Here is a 17,592-nt window from a genome sequence, read left to right on the forward strand (position 1 = left end):
TATCATTGACTAATTATGGCTGGTAGGGGTTGCTGGCTGTCTTGCTAACCAGCTAGATTTCAAATGTAGGAGAAAATTTTCCTCTTATGGGGTTACCCATTTTGGTATGTAATAGGAACAATGATATTCCAAGAAGAGTCAGGAGGCAAGTTGGAAGTAAAGGATGTTCCATGGTTGCCCGAACATATGTAGAGTTTGCTCTTAGTCTCCATGATATAGAAGAAGGGGTTTTGTGTAGCATTCCATAATAGACAAGCACTAATCAGACCCATGGCATTTAGCTCTGACAAGTGTCACATCATTGTAGTTAGAGAGAGCAACTTGTATAGGCCAAAGGGCCAACCTATTCGAGTAATAGCAAGAAGATGAACGATGATAGAGAACACAGTGAAGGTAGCCCCAAAGGTTGAGTAGTTCAAAGGGCGTCAACCTTAAAGTTTAGGTGGGGATGAGCAATTAACAAATCCTTCTAAGTCTGTCAGGAAGGTTTCTTGGTATGAGATGACCTTACAGGATGTTCAATAGTAGAGGGCTTCTAGGAACAAGTCCAAAGGGAGCAAGTCTTCAAAGAAAAAAACTCAAACCAAGTGGCAAGTTAGGCTTCCATTTCAAAGGGAGGAGCCATGGTAATAGATGCAATTCCAAGATCAAAGCCAATTCCACATGGCAAAAGTACCTCCCTTGCTAAGAGAGAGAGTTGATGTTTGTAGCTTACGCGGGTACTTCTGCACAGGCCTAAGTGTCTAGGCATACAAAAGTAGCCCAAAGTCTCCTTAGGATACTTGTTCAAGTATGAGTAAGTTACTATTGTAACTTAATCTAAGTCTAACTTAGGAAAAGCACATAATTAATTATGTTAGCTATTGAGCTAAGAAACTTAGGAAAAGAAAAGTATTTACTTTAGTAATTATGTTTTAATCTCAACCGTTGATTTCATGTGAGGCGAGATCTAATCTCGATTGTCAATCACTCTGGAGATTAGGATTAGGGATTTAGCTCAATGTAAAGTTATAAAAGCAAGGCTAAGAAGAGGAGGACACACCATACAACGACACAAGCCATTAAGAGAGGGATTCTCTCAAGTGAGAAGTGTGATACTCAAGTTTGTAGGGTTTGAGGAAGGTGCAGAAGTGAAACATAAGAGATCAATATCAGCCAAGGAGATCAATGAAAGATCTAGGGCCTCATCAACTAGAACAGATCCAGGGTATGTTGTAACTTGTAACTGTAAATTTCTCAATCGGGCCACTATCCCAAGACAGATGCCCAAGTAGGTTCTGATTGAGTTATTAATGACAAGCTGATTTGATTGGGAAGAATGTGTGCCGCATGTGATTGAATTGGTTGTTAATATTTTGCTTCTGCTGAATAATTAATTATGTTAAGAACCTAGTTGTACATTTATTCAGTAGATCTGTAATCTGCTAGGTTAATAAAGTGACAGGTGCTAGGTTTGGGAAATTAACATTGCATATCCACTACACTTGCTCACATTTTTCTAGCCTATCCACAAAATTTGCTCATGCCCCACACAAACTTTTTCTGCTCTATCAGTTCATTTGCTTCATGACATTGCATTTTTATTCAAGTCTTTTTGGCTCTGCTTATTTGAGCTTCATTTGTGGGCTTCTCTCAATCTGTCGCGCATTCCTCCTATTGGGTTTTTGGGTCTCGCTGCCTACTTCACAAGTTTTCTCTATCAATTCTAAGCTAAGTCACAGGACACGTCCTCCAAGGTCCCGTGTCCCATATTTTACGTGTCGGACACGAAAACGGCCTAAAACGTGTCGAAAACGTTTTTCATCGTGTCTTGTAAAATGTAAAACATATTCGCCAGTTTTCGTTATGTCCCGCATCTGGAAAACGCGTATTCCGTTGATAGAAAACGTTGCCTGCCTAGGCTGCAATTTTTTTTGGAAGAAACAAATAATTTTTGAGTGGGGCAGCTTAATGATCAAGTCTAGGCCCTAGTATTGATATGCTATTCATGGTAATGTTAAATTCTTAAAGTAAAAGTGACATTCTCCTTAATCTTCATTTTCATCCTTTTACTTAAATTTTTAACATTACCATGAAATGACTCAGGATGTTTGAGAGTGGTTCCGGCCTCATTGGATTTCATATGGAGAAAGTAGAATTTTAGATTTCATTCAAAATGCAGTAATCTTATCAGTTTTTCAGGACTTCAGGATTGGGAGATTGTAATGTTTCTAGGTGACACCACCTGCCCGGGCTACCCCTGCCACCAGTAGAGGACGTGGTCTACCTCCTATAGCTCCTACTTCTAGTTCTTCAGCGTCTAGAGCATAGCAAACTCCACTGCCAACTCCACCAGCACCAGCATCTACATCTAGAGGGAAAGGGAAAGCTATGGCATTTTCTCGCAAGAGGGGCAGAGGAAATCAATAAGATTAGACTTCAGTTATTTTCTTCATTATATTGTATATGACATTATGACATGATGAGATACATTATTATATTTTTTGTTGATATTTTGAGGCTGAGTTGGGACTCAGGAGTCAGGACTTACTATTCAGGACATGATTCAATGTTATGTGTGATTTTAGCACTAGAAATGATATTAAACATCTTATATATTAGTTCTTTTATCATATTTATGTGTCAATGTATTTATTTTATGTTGTAGATGGTTCAGATATTAAAAAAATTGAAAAAAAAAAAAAATATATATATATATATATAGATTTTTGTACCAAACGATTTTTTCCCGATTATTTTCAATTGTTTCCCGATAATTACGATTTTTTCCTCGCGCCGATATTATCCCGATAATGATTAATGCAACATTGTTGTTCAGTGATACATTTTGATTTTGATGACTTAATGGAAAATCTGCATTTTATGGTTTTAATATCTAAGTTCTAAATGTATAGTTAGTAGTAAGTACTTAGTAGTTTCTTATGTGCTTGTAAGTTGTACATGAACAATGAACATTGAATATTCAAGAATCAAGACCAAGCATATCACATTCTAATTTCTAAATAGTAAATTTTGATTCTAATTTTTTTTTTAAAGTGAACTATGAACTTTGAGAAGTAATTATATTTTAATTTGATTAGATAAGCTGCAACCTGCAATTTAATATGGATAAACAACTATATTTCGGTATATATATATATATATATTTTATTAAATATATATAAAACGTGTCCCCCATGTCCTGTTTCTAGGTCGCTGTGTTTCGTATTGAATACTCGTATTTACATGTCCTCCGTGTCTCGTGTCCTCATGTCATGTGACTTAGATTCTGTGTCTGCTCGATTCAATTCACACTGAAGGAAGCTAGTTCTCCTCCCTATGGTTTTGTTATTGTCTCTCAGGCCTGCAATAACAGGTTCACCGCTCAAAAGCAGAATTTTTGTTGACATTGGGGGGCCACCTGGTATTCATGTTGTTTTTCAATCATCGTTGAGCATCCTCACATTACAGTTTAAACCTTTTCCCCTCTTTATCTCCCAATATTTCAAACCTAAACTTGAAAACATTAGATTATTTAATAAATTGAAAAAGATCCTCTTAAATTTTTCAAAAGAAACTCAACGGCACAACTCTCCTTTCAGAATTTATCATGTGTACACATTTTCATCTCTTTGTTAACTCCTTGGCTATTGCATTCTTCTTCTTTACAGACTCCATAATTCAATACCATGTTAAATTTTATATATTGGTGCATACACACAATAATATGGAGAGAATAATAAATAAGGCAAATATTCATGACATATTGTAACAAGTACATACTCTGGGGCCCAAGGTGGGCTACCCACAATTACATGTACCACCCTCTCATCAAGCTCTCTCTCAATACATTAATATAGAGCACCCCTAGGGTGGTTAAGGTGGTTAAGCTACCTAATCCCTAACCTATCATTACATTATAATATTAGCCATATTCAGTGACTTACATAAGTAACACTCAATATATTATTTTTTCAAGATATATTCTAACATTTCTGGCTTACATTTTCCACTAAGCAATAGACAACTAGTGCCAGATTGTCAAAACTTCAATTGTATGAATTCATGTCATTACTCATTACTGAGGAATTAAACAATTTATTCCAAAATTTAAATTCATGGCAGGGTGAAAGAATTATACATACCACTCAAGTCCAGCAAATTAAAGAAAGCAGGGCATTGCTCAATACTCGTAATGAGAGTAATTGCACACCAAATTTTATGGTAGTCCTTCCGCAAACATCTCACAATGCACAATTTCGTAATAGGATTGGCATACTTCACTGTAACCAAAATCCCAAAACTAACATAGCATTAACCCTCCATTTGTTTTAGCATGATATAAAAGGACTGTAAATTGATTCCTTCATCATGTGAAGTATAAATTTCAGCAATAACAAAACAGTTGTTTAAATTTTAAAACCATACAACTGCAATTTAATGTTAACCCTAAATTTCAAGTTCATTATTTGTTAAGAACATAATATGATGGCATTACTGACACCCTGAATAACAAGAGTTTTGATAAAAACAAAGAAAAAGTGTATTTCAGTTTAAAAAGTCTTCCAGAATCCAGATTACCTTGAATATAACCAACAGCAGCAGCTAGTCCATGTTCTCCAAAATTGACTAGTAAACTATCCTTAATGGCTTTCATGATACTGAATCGGTTGAGGTCGACCTCATCCTCCTTTCCATTCTCTCTATTGGGGTCAAGAAATATCTCGAACACCAAGTATCTATTTTTGTGTGCAACCATTGGATAACATGCCTAACAACAGCTAGGTATCTGGAGTAACAAAAAAAATAACCTCAAGAAAACAGTAAAGAATGTATTTTCAGGTTAGATTCATAACTTGAGTGCTTATAAAAAGTTAAAAACATTGCCTTCAGAGGCTCCAAAGTAGTGTGTGCAGAATATTTCAATTGTGAAACAATCGGCATGCTGAAACATTGCAAAACTAAACGTGTCTACTTGATATTGCCAATGTGCAATGTTTGATATTGTGCAATATTAAAACAACATAATAGAAGAATGTTTTTAAAATCTTGGTAACTATCAAGATCGCTCAACGAATTCAAAAATCAATATGCTTAAGATCTTTGTAGCCAAACAGAGGGAAACAGTGAAAATTTCTGCAATAGAATGGTTTCAGTGACAAACCTCCCTGACCTTTAAGAAAAGGAAAAATGGTAATAGATACAATGTGCATGAGAGACATTGACTTTTAACAAATCAGTTAATAACAGAAACAACAAATCATCATTCACAATGCAGAGAGAGAGAGAGAGAGTAGACTAATAGCCCTTTATAGATTCCATTACATCAGTGATCCTGGAAAAAGAACATTCTTGTTGATGCTGTGGTGAAAAATGTGGTGAGAAAAAAAAAGAAAGGGGATGAGATTTAAAGGGCTTACACACTTTTGTGTCTTATGCTATTTTTTACTGTTTTTCATCTCTGGGGCCCCTTTTTTGGCATAAAAATTTATGTCAGCCACATGGGATCAGGGTATTTTATGCCCAAAAATGTTTCCCGCTCCAAAAGCATTGGGAAGCTTCCCTTCCATATCTGGTTTTCAAAGCATTTACTCTCAGATCCAGAGGAGAAGATGGATATGCATTTCATGCTACTCAACTTAAGATGTCTTTTGTCAAAGGTTCAAGAAAATAATGAATTGATGTATTTTAATTAATTAAAAATCTAGAAATGTCACCCAATCCTCAATTTACTAACAGTGGTCAACTAGGCATACCAGAAGTGTCTTCTTTGAGAATGCTCCCCACTACAGATTTGACGCTCCAAGCAAATCTGCTTAGTGCACAACTTGGGATCACAGTCTCCTGTATAGGAGTGCCTTCAGGACTGTTACTTCCAAGGCACTCAAGGTGTTCCCCGCCTCTGTCTGAACTGCTATGTTCCCCACATGTTCCAGCATGCTCCAGAATTGCTCTGCCCCCAGTCTGGTCCCACTACCTTAGAACTCTCATGGGAGTGCTTTTGTGACCACGCTCTCGAAGCACTAAAGGTTCAAGAAAATAATGAATTGATGTATTTTAATTATTTAAAAATCCAGAAATGTCATCCAATCCTCGATTTACTAACAGCGGTCAACAAGACTCTTGAGACATATTAGCATATAGGTCAGAACCAGGCATACCAAAGTGTTATCTTTGAGAATGCTCCCACTACGCATTTGAAACTTGTTAGCAAATCTGGCTTAGTGCACACCTTGGTTCAGGACTGTTACTTCCAAGGCACTCAAGGTGCTCCCTGCCTCTGTCTGAACTGCCATGCTCCTAACATGTTCCAGCACACTCCCAAACTGCTCTGCACCCATTCGGTCCCGCTACCCTAGCACTCTCATGGGAGCACTTCCATGACCATGCTTTCTAAGCACTAAGGATGCTCCATGCCTCTGTCCAAACCTCTCTTCTCCCTACACAGTCTAATACATTCCCTAACCACTCCACTGTTAAAATTGGCAACTAGGTCCAAATTCCACTTTGGACAGCTCATTTGATGGAAATCATGATTGCATTGAATTCCTCTTTTCGAGAGGACCAAAATCGACCTAAAGATCATCTAATTTGGACAAGGGAAAGTATATTTTTGAATTATGAGCCCACATGTACATATTTGATCAGATCAGCCCTAAAGCAAATTGGACACCCTTGGAAGACTATAAATACAAGTGACCTCAACCTCATTTGGACATCATCATGGATCATTCTTCTATTCTCTTTCTTGGTTTTTGGCTCGCACAAGTTTGAGGCTCGTCCACAGAAGAATGGGTTCGCTCGAATACGAGATTGCAAGGTCTAAAGCTCGCATCTTTGTTTAGGGTTTTGGGCCTTAGTCGCAGGCATGACACAGGAAGAACTCGACCACAGTTGCTCACTAGTTGGCTCATTCGTGAGACTGAAGCATCTCAGTCGCACGCACAGGTTGTCCTCCGTGTGACTGGCATCTAGGGTTTCTAAGTCTCAATCGCATACTGCAGTCGCTAGCTTATAGGCTCCAAGGAGCGACTGGAACCTTCTTAGTCGCAAGCATGACTCCTTTGTGCGACTGGGACCTAAATAATGAAATTTCAATTGTCCGAAGATTTCCCTCAGTGACCGCAGTGTTCGGTAGTGGACCGCAAACAAGGACAGTTCATTACAGGGTTTAAAATCATAGTTTTGAGTATAAGCATTGTCGGTTTCATTTCATGAATATTGTGTAGTTTTTTTAGCTGGATAGTTATATGGATGAAGATATGGATCATTGTACTCCCTTTTGTTGAATCATTCGATGACAATCTAATAAGAAGAAGAATTTGAAGGGTTTTCCCCATAGTGGGTTTTGCCCTTGTCTCCGACCAATCCTGGTGTCTCTATGTGTGAATGTCTTTCTTCTATTGTTCCTTTATGTTCTGTCGCATTGATGATGATGATATTGTTATTTCTACATAGTTTCATATGTTAATGAATAATGATGTAAATTTGAATAATGTTATGATATTATGGGGTGAATTCAATGTGTAAATGAAGAAATGCAATTATCAAAACAAAGAACAATATAGCCCTAAGAAAAATTAACATACCCCCATTGTTCCAGCAATCTTGCCCCACCCTGCTCCAGCCTCACTGTCCTAGTACTCCCACCTCATGCCGTTCCACACTCCCTAACTCCACACAATTGTGCCACAAATTGAGGAAATAAGGCTTCTTTTAACATTTTATTATGCAGGGACCATAGGTGGTTACAAGGTTTAGGGTAACCACAAGCGGTAAAGCAAAAGTCTTCTCCCTCAACATCTTCCATCATTCATTTATTTTGTGTGTTTGAGTTTGGACTCTTTGGAGTGAACAGCTTGGTCTTTTTGTTGGTTTCTGAGGAAGGCACACCTATAACAGCCTGCAAGAAAGGTCGAAGGACACCATGGTCACATTCTAAAGTTGCTAATTACAGTAGATTTATATATAAACCAAAAAGAAAAACTCTAAATAAAAAATTGCCAGGGAAATATTGTGGTTTTTAGTAAAAACCAACAAAAATAAGATTTTTTAGTGCCGTAACAGAATATAGAAAATAAAAATAAGAAATCGCAATTTTAGGTTCCTTAAAAGCGATTTTGGGTTTTTTGGAGGTTATTTGTCTTTGCAGCTATTGGGGAATGAGAAGGAAGGGGCTTGCCAGCATCAACAACCAGTGCAAAAAGGGCCAAAACCATTGTTTTCATCACCATCAAAGTTTTTTTTATTGGAGCAGGGATCATTTCCTATCTTTCTACGGTGTTGATATTCTCAAATCCCAGATATTTCTTCAAATTCCACCTTCGAACTAGTTTTTTTCAAGATTTAGGCAGGGTTTTCAAAAGTCCATATGATTGCTTTCAATTATCATTTTTCATGGCTCAAAGAACAATCGAAAGGCCTATTCTTTTTTAAACCAGCATGGTGATTTTTTCCCAACAGTGTTCGCCCAATCGCCTCTTATCAGAACTTTTTATGGCTCATACAACAATCTAGAGGTCTGTTTTTTACCAGCAAGAAATTTTTTTTCCAGCAGTGTTTGATGTTCATTTTTTTCATTTTCTTTTGCCCTAAATTTGAAGTTGAGTATTGCCTTACCAATATACCAAATCCATTGGAGCCACTTTGGTAGTATGGTGAACCTAAAGATGGACAAAACAATAAAGATTATCTTGTACACTACAAAGGTGTTGGAGTTTCTAAGTTTACTTAGTTAGAAACCCTCCATGCACTTTATCTGATTTATTCCTACCTACTTGTTATTTTCCTTAACAAGTTATTTACAATGTAAATACTGAAAATAAACACTAGTGCATGCTCAACATATTACGGATCAGCAACTAAAAGAAACAAAAACAAACATACCATACGACACCATTATTTTTGGACTAATGTCCACGGAAAAACCCAATGTGGGAAAATCGGTGCAACTATCTGAGGGTTTTCTTATTAAGCAATATCAAGGTACAATCTAGGTGTCAAAACTGGCCTACCCAACAGAGAATTTCCTTGGCAGTAATACCTCTCAGTTTCTGACAAATCTCCTAGCTGAAACACTGGATAAACCTTCCGACAACTACTCAGCACAAATCTGCCCTAGAAACCCCAGCGTTAGCCTCTCTCTGGACTGCGTCAACCCCTCTCTGCCCAACGTTGGCCCTGCATCAACCCTTTGGCCCTCTGCGTCAACAACGCTGGCCTCTCTGAGGCTCTGCGCACCTCCCGTCTGCCTCTGCGTGGCCCTGGATGAGCCCTGGCTAGCTCTACGTCACTCTCCCCGGCTACTGCGCTGCTTTCCCAACACTATCTTTGCCTCTTTGTCTCTCTGTACTCAAATGCCCCTCAGCTACATCTCTCGATCACTAATTCTATCTCTCTTAGCAAACCCCGCTCTAGAGAATAGAATGACTGATCACTCTAGTGTATTCTCCAAGTGACCCTCAAGCCTCCTCTTATAATTTTCCTGTTGACATATCAACGGCCGAGATTAAGTCCCTAATCAACGGCTAAGATTAGATCTGGCTTGATCCATGTCTTTTGGACCATTCTAACACAGATTCGTATTAATACACATTAATATTTTATTTTCCCTAAGTTTAGACTTAGGGACTCCATTAAAAATATTAATTATTTTAATATCTATTGATTTGTTTAGAATCTGCCCAAACCCTTTTTGGGTATTGGAGATCTCATGTGCCCCAACCTCTCCACCAAATTTCATGGCTAGAGCACATCCAATGCTACCCCAAATCAACACTCCCTCTTAGCGAGGACTATGCTCTAGCAATACTCATCGCTCAGTATTACTCTGATCATCCGGCATCGGTACCTGTGTTGATGCTAGGCCTTCCTACTCAACATCCTTTGCACTGCTGCATCCTATACTGCTGCCTATGGTTTTGCCACCGCCACTGCTGCATCTGTACGACAACTCCCTCTGCATCCATGTTGCTACTGGTCCTTTCTCCCAGCACTGCACCTCCTCTCATCATGTTGCATCGTGCTGCCCACCGCTGCACTGCAACTCAATTACTGAGAAGTAAGTAATTGATCTCCCAATCTAACCTCCCTGTTGGGCTAGAGACACCCACTGATGTTGAAGCTCCCTTTGTCGCTGACAAGTGCTCCCTTTCTGACCTTTGCATTGTTGCAACAACTCCCTGCATCTCGCACCGTTGCACACCTCTATATGCCATCCTGCACTGGTGCAACACTCATGTGCCTCTCACACTGCTACAGCCTGCTAGCCTCACACTGTCTCGAGACTCTTGCACTGTAGCTCTCTCTACCGCTCCATCTGCATTCGTCTCTACCCACATCAGCCAATCTTGCTACACCTCTTCGGGGCTCCCGTAGCAAGGTCTAACCCAAGAGGCTAGGTACCTCAAGGATTCTGCCCCTCATCGCCTGTAGTCCGCCTGACTACAGCTCGATGTCTCCCCACTTCTTCTCAAGTGGTGTGTGTGCACTCATGGGCAGTCATTGTCTGTCAAAACTTCCTTCTCTACCCGTGCTGGCGCTACCTTAGTCTCAGAAGACTCTCCCTTACTCCTCTTCCTTAGACACTGGGTCGCATAATGACCCAACTCCCCACAATGGAAGCACTTGATCTTGGAGAGATCTTTCTTCTTCCACTTCTCCTGCTTTCCCTCAGATGCTAGGACCACATCTTCCTCCTCCTGTTTGACTTTGATCCGCTTGCTACCGCTACCGTCTGATCTTCCTGGCGAAGAGCTGCCCACATCTCATCCCAAGGTGGAAGTGTCCCTCTGCCTAGTATACTCTGAACAAATACCTCCCAGTCTTCTGAGACAGCATTCAGGGTTGTCCTCACCATCAGCTCCTGATCCAGTGTCACCCCAATAGCAGTCAACTAATCTCGGATCTCATTCAGTCCTCCTAGGAAGGTGTCAATTGGTTCTCCCTTCATCTGATACAACCTCAACTGATTCTCAAGCAGCATTCTTCTCTACACAGAAGTATGCTGGTACAGCTTCTTGAGAGCCTCCCACATCTCAAATGTCGTTTCCTTCTCGGCTATGTGTGGTACCACATGATCCTTGACCCCGTCAAGGATAATGCTATCACCTCCTCGTACCTGTCATTATCATTGGGGTCAACTGGGACAGCTATTACCTTCAAGGCGAAGTTCTTAACATGATCCCTGTCAAGTACAGATAAGATTATGGCCTTCCAAACTGCGAAGTTCGATGCTCCGTCCAGTCTATCCTGGTCTCTTAATCCGTGTAGTGCCATGATGCTCCTCTACTTCCCTCCTGAAGGTTCTCTGTTCGACTCCTTTGAGTCTCTACTTCCCTTCTGGAAGTTCTCTTCTGGACTACCTCTGAGTCCTGATTTCCCTCCTGGAAATCCTTCTGCCGCTGTCGAGATGCCCCCTACTCTGATCATCTTGTGCAACCGCACCATTGATCTGGGTTCCTTGGCTAGAAACCCTTGGTAGCAACTCTTCTGGCCTTGCTCTGTCAGGTACTGTTTTGACTACAGTACCTCACCAGCTCCACTCTGTAATATTCTCGCAGCCTTCTAAACCCCGGCAACCTGAAGGTGAGAGCTCCTAGGCTCTACGCAATCCCGGCACTGCAACCCGGCCTCCTCAACCAACTGCGTCAGCACTCCCAGCTACTGCGTGGCTTTGCGTGAGGCTCCTTTTGCCTCCTTAGCTTCTACGCTACCTCTTCTCGGCTCACCCTTGATGACGCAAGCACTGCGTCACCCTTCCCTTGTTGTTTCTCTGCTAGAAACAGCTTTTGTCACCTCGGAACAGTTGTTTTCTGTTGTTATTGCTCCACTCAGCTAATGTCCTTATTCCTCCTGTGATCTGCAATCACGCTCTGATACCATGTTGGAGTTTCTAAGTTTACTTAGTTAGAAACCCTCCATGCACTTTATCTGATTTATTCCTACCTACTCGTTATTTTCCTTAACAAGTTATTTATAATGTAAACATTGAAAACAAACACTAGTGCATGCTCAACATATTATAGATCAGCAACTAAAAGAAACATAAACAAACACACCATATGACACCATTATTTTTGGACTAATGTCCCCGAAAAAACCCAATGTGAGAAAACTGGTGCAGTTATCTAAGGGTTTTCTTATTAAGCAATATCATAGTACAATCTGGGTGCCGAAACTGGCCTACCCAACAGAGAATTTCCTTGGCAATAATACCTCTCAATTTCTGACAAATCTCTTGGCTGAAACCCCAGATAAACCTTTCAGCAGCTACTCAGCACAAATCTGCCCCAGAAACCCCAGCGTTAGCCTCTCTCTGGACTACATCAGCCCCTCTCTACCCAGCGTTGGCCCTGCGTCACCCCGGATGGGTCTGCGTCAACGTTAGGAGGCCTTGTGGCAGCCCTCTGGCCCTCTACGTCAGCAACGTTGGCCTTTCTGAGGCTTCACACAGCTCCTGACTGCCTCTGCGTGGCCCTAGATGAGCCCTGGCTAGCTCTGCGTCACTCTCCCCGGCTACTGCGCGCTGCTTTTCTGGCATTTTCTCTGCCTCTCTGTCTCTTTGTACTCAAATGCCCCTCAGCTGCATCTCCCAATCACTAATTCTATCTCTCTTAGCAAACCCCGCTCTAGAGAATAGAATGACTGATTACTCTAGAGTATTCTCCAAGTGACCCTCAAGCCTCCTCTTATACTTTTCCTGTTGACATATCAATGGCCGAGATTAAGTCCCTAATCAACGACTAAGATTAGATCTGGCTTGATCCATGTCTTTTGGACCATTCTAACACAGTTTCATATTAATACACATTAATATTTTATTTTCCCTAAGTTTACACATTAATATCTCTTGATCTGTTTAGAATCTGCCCAAACCCTTTCTGGGTATTGGAGATCTCATGTGCCCCAACCCCTCCACCAAATTTTGTGGCTGGAGCACATCCGAAGCTACCCCAAATCGACAAGAGGTCGAAAATAACAGAAGGGATTAGCTCGTTTAAGTACCACCCGACTAAAATCCTAGGGCATGATCTTGAGATTTGTGGTGCATCAACACCATAGATTATGGGAGCGACCCACAATGCCATTTATGAAAAGGATAAAAATAGGGAAGAGGCAATTGCTAACAAAGTTGAACGTGCTACCGATAAAAATGGGGAAGAGGCAATTGCTAACAAAGTTGAACGTGCTACCGATAAAGTGGCTAGATCCTCAAGAACCACAGGCAGAACTGTGACTCAAGGAAATGAAAGGGACTACACAAATTAATCTTCCATGAGGACCTCATGTTTCTTTATTCCAAGAATTGGTGATAAGGCATAACCTTCCATCCAATCAATGGTTAGATAAAAAGGAGATACAACGAGCAAACAATGTGATGGGCAGGTGTCTTTGCTGAAGCAACATGCCTTTGAGCATCACAAAGACTAATCCATTTTTTCAACCAATTTGTGATGCCATTGTTATTGTTGGTTCAAGGTGTAAGTGCCCTGCATACAAGGAGTTGAGGGGGCCAATTCTTCAAACAGAAAAGGATGACATCAAAACTAGATTGGAGGACCTAAGGAAATCATCAAAGGCCATTGGATGCATGGCAAAGTCCAATGGTTGGACAAATGGGAAGGGTCTGACCACATTAATTTCTTGTTACCTTGTCCTAGGGATGCAATGTTTATTAAATCCATTGATGCATCAGTGCATGTTAAAGATGGAGCATTCTTCTATGAATTCATGGATGGGTTCCTCTAAGAGATTAGTTTGCAACATTTTTTGTGAGAGATTTTTCGGCGAAAATCACATGGAATACCATTTGTCGACGCGTTTCGAACCAACTAGTGTGGTTCATCGTCAGGACAAGTTGAAGAAACAGATCAAGCTTAGCAAGTTAAATAGTCTGAGCAGAGCCTCCAACGGCTAACTTGACCAACGGCTAGTTTGACTCTAGGACCGGGGTCAAAGTTATTTTATTAATTTAATTAATAATATTTAGGACCAATCCCTTAAAATATATATAAAAATATATAAAATATTTTTAATGGGTATTTAGTTCAAAAAATATTATTAAAAATTATAAGTTAAATAGTATTTAAAAGGAAATTTAGTTAAATAAAGGACCTTATAATATATGAATAAATTAAATGCCTAAATACAAATATATAAAGTAAAAAAGTATTATCAAAGATTATAAGTTAATTAATAATTAAATGGAAAATTAGTTACATAAAGGATTTTATAATATCTGAATAAAATAAAGTAAAATCAAAAGGATGCTAGTTTAAATGGAGAATTGGTTATATAAAGGACCTTCTATATATATAAAAATAATTGAAATGGGAGTTTATTTAGAAGAATTATTAAAATTATAAGCTAATTAGAATTCACATGAAAAATTAGTCACAAAGGACCTTATAATCAGAAATGAAAAAAAAAAAAATTAACTCTCTAAAAATAAATAAATAATTAAATGAAAAAATAATGACGAGAAAACATAAAAGCCATTAAAAAAATAATAATAATAATAAATTAATTAATTAAAAAAAATTAATTAAAAAAATAATAATAATAATATTAAAAAAAAAGACCTAAAGAGGAGGGCGGAAAACGACTAGGAAGAGAGTGCTGGGACCCAACACCTACTGATTTTCCAGCCATCCTCCCTATTGAGATTGCTTGGCCTCTTTTCAATCTCAAGTGCTTCCCTAAATTTTCGATGATGGAAATGCGAAACCCTAGCAATAACACTAGCCTCCTCAATACAAACATGATGATTGGTTTTCTCAGCATGTTCAGCTAAAGCGGAAGACTTAGCTCTCCTATGCTTAAGGTCCGCTGCGTGCTCGCTAATCCTTTGATTGATGGAGCGACCAGTCTCCCCAATATAGGGGGTCCCACAGGAACAAGGGATCATATAAACACCTTTCATATCCTTAGGGTCGATAGGATCCTTCACCGATCTGAGGGACATACGAATGGTGTTCAGGGGCCTAAAGGTCACAGGGATACTATGCTTCCTGAGAATCCTTCCAATTCTATCAGTGGTCCCCTGAACATACGGAAGATGGACACCTGGAATTCTTTCCTTCGGTTCCCTTTTAGTCAAAGAGTTCTTGGAAGCTTTAAGGAAAGCCCTCTGACCCATGTATCTACTATAACCATTCTCAACAAAGACATCAAGCAGATGGGATTTTTCTTTCTCAAAGCTCTTCTTGTCCGAGATCCTTAGGGCCCGAGTAGCAAGGGTATTGAGAACACCCATCTTTTGAGCCGGGAAATAGTTTGCAATATGTTGTGCAAATCCAATGTTCCACCAAGATTTCGGTGCGGGGAGATGCACTAGGGGGTCATGTGCAAGTACCCTCAAATTTTTGGGAAATTTTGCAATGTTCCACCAAGACTCTAGTGCGGGGAGACACACAAGGGGAACGTGTGGGAGTACCCTCAAATTTTAGGGAAATTTCGAGGGTGCGGGGGGACATCGGAGTATATATATATATATATATATACAAAATTCAAGTTCATATTCATTGTTCAACAATGAAAGCATAAATATTAAATAGACTAATAGTAATATGGATATCAATACATTGAAAATTGAAATTTGATCCACACACAAAATTTAAATTCATAATTGAATTAAATAATGACATACATTGATCCATCCTCATCATTCATTTTGATACATACATCATTCATATGACCTACTCATTATTCATCCATACCATGAGATTCAATAAAAAAATTCAATAAGGAAATATTCAAATACATTGATCCATATCTTTCATCATTCATCATTCTACAATCTACATTGATTTAAAAATAAAATTAATCATTCTAAAATCTAAATTGATACCAAAACACACTAGTATATTACCATATACTAATACTAGATACTGAAGTTTTGAGGGGGGATGCCCAGACGCACCCCTTTTCGGAAGTCTCGTCCCCCATACTGGGGAAACGCACCCCCTTGCGTCTCCCCAAGACTCCCCAAAAAGGGTGCGTGAGGAAACGCACCCCAGTAGACTCCCCGTCCTAGGTGCGAGGGGTGCATGAACCTGACCCTGGGAGATGCGTCCCCATGGAACAATGAAATTTTGGAGGTGCGAGGGGACATCAGGGTATATATATATCAAGTTCATATTCATTGTTCAATAATGAAAGCATAAATAGACTAATAATAATACATTGAAATTTGATCCTCACATAAAATTTAAATTCATAATTGAATTAAATAATGACATACATTGATCCATCCTCATCACTCATTTTGATACATAAATCATTCATATGACATACTCATCATTCATCCATACCATGGGATTCAATAATGAAATATTCAAATACATTGATCCATATCATTCATCGTTCATCATTCTACTATCTACATTGATTTAAAAATTAAATTCATCATTCATCATTATAGAATGTAAATTGAAAGCAAAACACACCACTATATTACTATATACTATATGCTAGATACTGAAGTTTGAACACTAAAATAGTGAATTACTGAATTCAAAATTTACATAACTCAAAGTCTCAAACTCAAAAATAGTTAAGAGTCAAGAGTCACGAATCAGTTTGAGGTCATCAATATCAAGTGTCATAACTCAAAAGTTAAAACTGAAAAGTAAAAATGGATAAAGAGCATTGAAAATAAAATCAACATCAAGGACTCAATCTCAATGATTGGTCCTCTACATCCATCTGTTGCATGAAGTCATCGGGACCATCAATGGGAATGTCGTTATCAGAGTTAGAGTCTCTTGAGTAACCAATGGAACTCCAACCAAACCATGCTACAGCCCATCTGGTCCTTCCTCATCATCTATCTATGCACTATTCTCTGGATCCATATCCCATGATGTTGTCGATCCCCTTCGATACTCTGATGTCTTCCAATGTGCAAGACGTAGAGAATTATGCACTGCAACTAGCTTCTTTGCTCTCCTAGAGGAAAGTTTATTCCTCTTGATAGAGTGGATGAAGCTATATACCAATTCCTCTCTATTGCAAAGGAACTAACAATCTGAGCCAATAAGTGAATAGCAAGTTGTTGGATCTCTGGAGCATTATCCCCATGCATGGTCCACCAAACAATGTTATTGCAATCTTCCCTGGCATCAAGCTTGCTGAAGGGACCACTATGACTTGCAAATTGCATCCATTGTCTCCTAATTGTTCTCCCTTCTTCTTAATTATACATCTTTGTAATGGAAGCTCGAAATCCCTTTTTGACCTTTGGATCTTCAATGGGAAGAATTCTACCAGTGTAATGTTCCAAACTTGGATAAATAGTGATATGTAAAGCAAAAACAAATACAACACCAGAAATTTAAAACATTCAGCAAATACTCATAAAAACTCCAAAAGCAAGAACCAGCTGAGCCATTTTATCAATCCAATGGAGCAAGTACAATAGTATGAAGAAGTGCACCCGGGATTGTCTCAATGGCAAGCGTGACAGAACCCAGGTGATAAAACAATAATCTCAAATGTTGATAATCATTGCTCCAACGATGCACTACGCTGACCAGAAAATTACACTGCTAGCTAGAAAGGAACTACTAGAAACCTCGCCTCTGGTGCCAGCAACCCATTGCAAAGACTTAC

At 39.3% G+C, this 17,592-nt stretch overlaps 1 protein-coding gene across 3 annotated transcripts in view; it reads right to left on the reverse strand.

The window, feature by feature from the left end:
- Positions 1–17,592, reverse strand: part of EMB1687 (ribonuclease P family protein / Rpp14 family protein) — an 82,431-nt gene that overhangs the window by 45,408 nt on the left and 19,431 nt on the right. For 2 of the 3 annotated variants that reach the window (XM_089447053.1, XM_089447052.1), the window contains exons 2-3: positions 4,561–4,768; positions 4,125–4,262 (exon numbers count right to left, since the gene is read on the reverse strand). In XM_089447053.1, coding sequence (XP_089303179.1) covers positions 4,125–4,262; positions 4,561–4,738 — 316 coding nt within the window. In that variant the 5' untranslated portion in view covers positions 4,739–4,768. Of the gene's footprint in view, positions 1–4,124; positions 4,263–4,560; positions 4,791–17,592 lie in introns of all 3 variants that reach the window. The other variant, XM_089447054.1, reaches the window with a different exon arrangement.

This window comes from Pinus tabuliformis, chromosome X (genome assembly GCF_031772625.1).
Source record: "Pinus tabuliformis cultivar Carrire ecotype Pingquan chromosome X, CPIR1, whole genome shotgun sequence".
Lineage (NCBI taxonomy): Eukaryota > Viridiplantae > Streptophyta > Pinopsida > Pinales > Pinaceae > Pinus > Pinus tabuliformis.